Source organism: Mus musculus, chromosome X, assembly GCF_000001635.26.
Source record: "Mus musculus strain C57BL/6J chromosome X, GRCm38.p6 C57BL/6J".
NCBI lineage: Eukaryota > Metazoa > Chordata > Mammalia > Rodentia > Muridae > Mus > Mus musculus.
The window spans coordinates 26,696,847-26,702,846 of NC_000086.7; the positions used below are offsets into that span (position 1 = coordinate 26,696,847).

Below are 6,000 nucleotides of genomic sequence, written 5' to 3' on the forward strand. Positions count from 1 at the left end.
CCATAATAATATAAATAATAGAAAATCCACATATATGTGGAAGGTGAACAACAACCTATTCAATGATAACTTGGTCAAGGAAGGAATAAAGAAGGAAATTAAAGACTTTTTAGAGTTTAATGAAAATGAAGCTACAACATAACCAGACATATGGTACACAATGGAAACAGTAATAAGACTAAAATTCACAGCTCTGAATGCCTCTAAAAAGAAACAGGATAGAGGATGCAGGAGCAGCTTGACAGCACAACTAAAAGCTCTAGAACAAAAGGAAGCAAATTCTCACAAGAGGAATAGAAGGCAGGAAACAATCAAACTCAGGAATGAAATCAACCAATTGGAAACAAAGGAACTATACAAAGAATCAACCAAACCAGGAGCTGGTTGTTTGAGAAAATCAACATGATAGGTAAACCTTTAGCCAGACTCACTAAAGGAAACCGAGACATCATCCTAATTAACAAAACCAGAAATGAAAAGGGAGACATAACAACAGAAACTTAGGAAATCCAAAAAATCATCAGATCCTACTACAAAAACCTATACTCAACAAAACTGGAAAATCTGGATGAAATGGACACATTTCTAGACAGATATCAGGTACCAAATATAATTCAGGATCAGATAAACCCTAGAAATACTCCCATAACACCTAAAGAAATAGAAGCAGTCATTAATAGTCTCCCAAACAAAAAAGCCCAGGATCTGATGGGTTTAGTACAGAATTCTATCAGATCTTCATGAAGACCTAATACCAATACTCTTCAAACCATTATGCAAAATCTAAAGAGAAGGAACATTATTCAATTTGTTCTATGAAGGCAGAATTACAATTATACTCAAACCATACAAAGATCCAATGAAGAAAGGAAACTTCAGACCAATTTCCCTTATGAAAATTGATGCAAAAATATTCAATAAAAGCCTTGCAAACTGAATCCAAGAATACATAAAAATGATCATCCATCATGATCAAGTACACTTGATCCCTGTGATGAGGGATGGTTTAATATACAGAAATCCATCAACTTAATCCACTATAGAAACAAACTCAAAGACAAAAATCACATGATCATTTCATTAGATGCTGAGAAAACATTTGACAAAATACAGCACCCATTCATAGAAAAGTCCAGGATAGATCAGGAATTCAAATCCTATACCTAAACATAATAAAAGCAGTAGACAGCAAACCAGTAGCCAACATCAAACTAAATGGTGAGAAACTGGAGGCAATCCCGCTAAAATCAGGGACTAAACAAGGCTGCCCACTTTCTCCCTACCTATTCAACATAGTACTTGAAGTCCTAGTCAGAGCAATTAGACAACAAAAAGAGAACAAATGAATACAAATTGGAAAGGAAGAAGGCAAAATCTCACCATTTCCAGAAGATATGATAGTATATATAAGTGACCCCAAAAATTACACCAGAGAAATCCTAAATCTGATACACAGCTTCAGTGCAGTAGCTGAATACAAAATTAACTCAAACATATCGGTGGCCTTTCTCTACAAAAAGAATAAACAGGATGAAATAGAAATTAGGGAAACAACACCCTTCACATTAGTCACAAATAATATAAAATACGTTGGTGTGACTCTAACTGAGTAAGTGAAAGAAGGATCTGTATGATAAAAATGTCAAGTCTCTGAAGAAAAATCAAAGAAAATCTCAGAAGATGGAAAGATCTCCCATGCTCATGGATTGGCAGGATTAATATAGTAAAAATGGCTTTCTTGCCGAAAGCAATCTACAGATTTAATGCAATCCCCATGAAAATTCCAACACAATTCTTAACTGAGTTAGAAAGGGCTATTTGCAAATTCATCTGGAATAAGAACAAAACCTAGGATACAAAAACTATTCTCAACAATAAAAGAATCTCTCCTGGAATCACCGTGCCTGACCTCAAGCTGTACTATAGAGCAATTGTGATAAAAACTGCATGGTACAGGTATACTGATAGACAGGTAGATAAATGGAATAGAACTGAAGACACAGAAATGAACCCACACACCTATTGTCACTTGATCATTGACAAAGGAGCAAAAACCATCCAGTGGAAAAAAAGACAACATTTTCAACAAATGGTGCTGGCTCAATTGGCAGTTAGCATGTAGAAGAATGCAAATTGATCTATTTTCATCTCCTTGTACAATGCTCAAGTCTAGGTAGATCAAGGAACTCCACATAAAACCAGAGACACTGAAACTTATAGAGGAGGAAGTGGGGAAGAGCTTCGAAGACATGGGCACAAGGGAAAAATTCCTGAACAGAACAGCAATGGCTTGTGCTGTAAGATTAAGAATAGACAAATGTGACCTTATAAAATTGCAAAGCTTCTATAAGTCAAAGGACACTGTCAATAGGACAAAACAGCAACCAATACATGGGAAAACAATCTTTACCAATCCTAAATCAGATGGGGACTAATATCCAATATATATAAAGAGCTCAAGAATCTGGACTCCAGAAAATAAAATAACCCCATTAAAAATGGGGACAGAGATAAACAAAGAATTCTCAACTAAGGAAAACCGAATGGCTGAGAAGCACCTAAAAATGTTCATCATCCTTAATTATGAGGGAAGTGCATGTCAAAATAAACCTGAGATTCCACCTCATACCAGTCAGAATGGCTCAGATCTAAAACTCAGATGACAGCAGATGCTGGCGAGAATGTGGTGAAATAGGAACACTCCTCCATTGCTGGTGAGATTGCAAGCTGGTAAAACCACTCTGGAAGTCAGTCTGGTGTTTCCTCAGAAAATTGGACATAGTTCTACTGGAAGATCCAGCAATACTCCTCCCTGGGCATATTCTCAGAAGATATTCCAACTTGTAATAATGACATGCTTCACTATGTTCATAGCATCCTTATTTATAATAGCAAGAAGCTGAAAACAACCCAGATGTCCCTCTTCAGTGGAATGGATACAGAAAATGTGGTACATTTACATAATGAAATACTACACAGCTATTAAAAACAATGAATTCATGAAATTCTTAGACAAATGGATGGATCTGGATGATATCTTCCTAAGGGAGATAACCCAATCACAAAAGAACACACATGATATGCATTCACTGATAAGTGGATATTATCCCAGAAGCTCAGAATAACCAAGATACAATCTGCAAACCCATGAAACTCAAGAAGAAGGAAGACCAAAGTGTGGATACGTCATTCCTTCTTAGAATGGGAAACAAAATGTCCATGGAAGGAGTTATAGAGACAAAGTTTGCAGCTGAGACTGAATGAATCCAGAGACTGCCTCACTCAGGGATCAATCCAATAAATAACCAACAAACCCAGACACTATGGCAGATGCCAACGAGAGCTTGGGGACAGGAGACTGATATAGCTGTCTCCTGAGAGGATCTGTCAGTGCCTGACGAATACAGAAGTGAATGCTCACAGACATCCATTGTACTGAGCACAGGGTCCCCAATGATGGAGCTAGAGAAAGTTCCCAAGGATCATAAGGGGTTTGCTGCCCCATAGGAGGGTGAACAATATGAACTAACCAGTACCCCCAGAGTTCCCTGGGACTAAAGCACCAATCAAATAAAACAGATGGTGGGACTTATGGCTCCAGCTGCATATGTAGGAGAGGATGGCTTAGTATGTCATCAACGGGAGGAGAGACCCTTGGTACTGTAAAGGTCCTATGCCCCAGTATTAAGGGATGCCTGGGCCAGGAATTGGGGGTGGGTGTGTTGGGGGCAGGGGGAGTGGTAAGAGGAGAGGGGATTTGCAGAGGGGAAATAGAAAAGGGGATAATATTTGAAATGTAAATAAAGAAAATATACAATAGAAAAAAGGAATGGAATAATTTATTTGCAGGTATTATGAAATAAATTCATGTTTTGCTAACATATAGGAACAACGTTCATGTCTTTTTCTGGGGTAAAACCATAGCAAGTTATCGTTTCTCAACATATTATGTCTACAGTGCCAAGAGTAGGTATATGCACTGCTAAAACTCAGGTATAGGAATATATAGATATAGGTAAAATTAGAAATGAAGTATATGAAAACTTAGAAAAGACTTCTTCCATTGCAGGTGAGTTGGGAAAGGTCTAATGAACTTCAGGACACAATCAATACTGAAGACTGGATACCTTCAGAATGAGCCTGCTCTTCTTCTTCATCTGAATCATAGTCAAGAAGTAATAAGTAACCATCCTTTGGTATCACCCACAGTTTCTTAATAGACATTTTTCTCTTAAGCGCTCAGTTGTCTTCTTAGTTAAAAAATAAAAATAAAAAGGAAAAAAGAAAAAAATGTAGTTATCTAAATCCAAAGGTATCATTTAAATAGTTAAAAATGTCAAAAAGTCAAATAATTATATAATTATCTTAGCTCATTGAAAGATTGTTTCTTTTGTTTTTTAACACTTATATTTTTAATAATTTGTTTTTATCAGAGAGTTTTGCATACATATTCAATATGGTCACACGTATACATGTGTATGTGTGTGTGTGTATGTGTATATGTATACACACACACACACACACACACACACACATATATATATATATATGCTTCCCCTTAAAATTTCCTTCATGTATCCCATTTATCATGTCCCTCTCCCTCCCAACTTTGTTTTAAAATCTTCTTTAACTTACTTATTTTAAATCCTTCTTTAGAACCCAAGTTAACAATCTGTCATTTCTCAGTTTAAAAAAGGCAAAAACAGGCCAGCCTTTAATACGTGAGTCCTCCCTTTCTCACCAAAAATGATGAGCAAAATGTGTTTGCATTTAAACTTTGAGGCATCTGAATTTTGGTACTATCTCCCAAAGATTCTTTTTAAACAAAACATCAGCAATTCTGATTTTCAGTATATCTCAGTTTTAAAGTAAATTCATAGTACTATCCAGAAAGATGATGAACATGGTAACTATATATTCATGTCAAGAAGACCCAATGCTCAGTCTACAACAAACACTCACCACCACTACCCACACAGAAAATCCTTATATTGGAGAAATTTGGGATTGGGGGAAGCCGAGGATTTCAAACATCTGAAGATTGTAAGTTAAAGGCCAGCCCAAGCCAGACCAGTCTGAGCTACAAAGGAAGATCCCATCCTACAGAACTAAAACTGAGAGAAAAAGCTGAACTTGGTGGTCCAAGTCTTTAATCCCAATACATGGGCGATTAGACAGGAGGATCCCTGTTCAGAATCCTTCCCAGATTACTTATTAATCTCTTGTAATGTCTCCTCTTCTTCTTTTCATTCATTCTTCCTACGCCACTCCCCTCTCTGCAATGTCCATACAGTCTATACCAAAGGAACACACCGTAGAGAAGACAATGAAGAGGGAGGAATCCTCAGTGTGTTTTAATTGGATCCGGGACAGCACACAGGGCAAGCGCCAAGTTGGACCCTAAGGCTCCTTACAGCACACTGGACAAGCGCCAAGGCTCCTCACTCACAGCCCCATGCTCCCCCGACCCACAATCCTGCAGCCAGCTCTCTGATCCTATCCCAAGGCCCCATGATTGTGTCCTCCAAGGGTTCACAATCTTCTAAGGCCCTGACCTGTTCAATCCTCTGCCATGAATATGGTCCTCCACCTTCAGTTAACAATCAGAAGCCATAGGAAATGGCGATCATGAGGCATTCCCTCACCTAGTGGCCACCTGGGCCTGATATGCCCCACCCTGTCATACCTCGATTAACTGTCCAACAACCCTGAGCAGAGCCGATTATCACTTAAAGGTTATCTCAGAGGTGAACACCTTCACAACTGCACCCTTCTGTGCTCAACTCCTCAATGGTAAAAAACCGTTGTCAGCAGAGATTCCTGGACTGAGGATTCTGAGGACCCTTTGTGATGCAAGCTGGAGAAATCAGGTCTGTGCTGATTGGCTGAATATATCCTGCTCATGCGTACATGGAGTACCAGGCCCCATCGCTTCAAAGGGAGTTTTCAGAAGGTGGGAATGAGCTACTACTGGCTTTAAGACAATTTCTAGTTTTTAAG

At 38.3% G+C, this 6,000-nt stretch overlaps 1 protein-coding gene across 1 annotated transcript in view; it reads right to left on the reverse strand.

Annotated features, from left to right (window-relative positions):
• The window catches only part of Gm14525 (predicted gene 14525), a 29,859-nt gene extending 24,067 nt beyond the window's left edge, over positions 1 to 5,792 (reverse strand). The window contains exons 1-2 of the mRNA NM_001162364.2: positions 5,687 to 5,792; positions 4,128 to 4,250 (exon numbers count right to left, since the gene is read on the reverse strand). Coding sequence (NP_001155836.1) covers positions 4,128 to 4,224 — 97 coding nt within the window. The 5' untranslated portion in view covers positions 4,225 to 4,250; positions 5,687 to 5,792. The remainder of the gene's footprint in view (positions 1 to 4,127; positions 4,251 to 5,686) is intronic.
• Between the last annotated feature and the right edge of the window lie 208 nt (positions 5,793 to 6,000).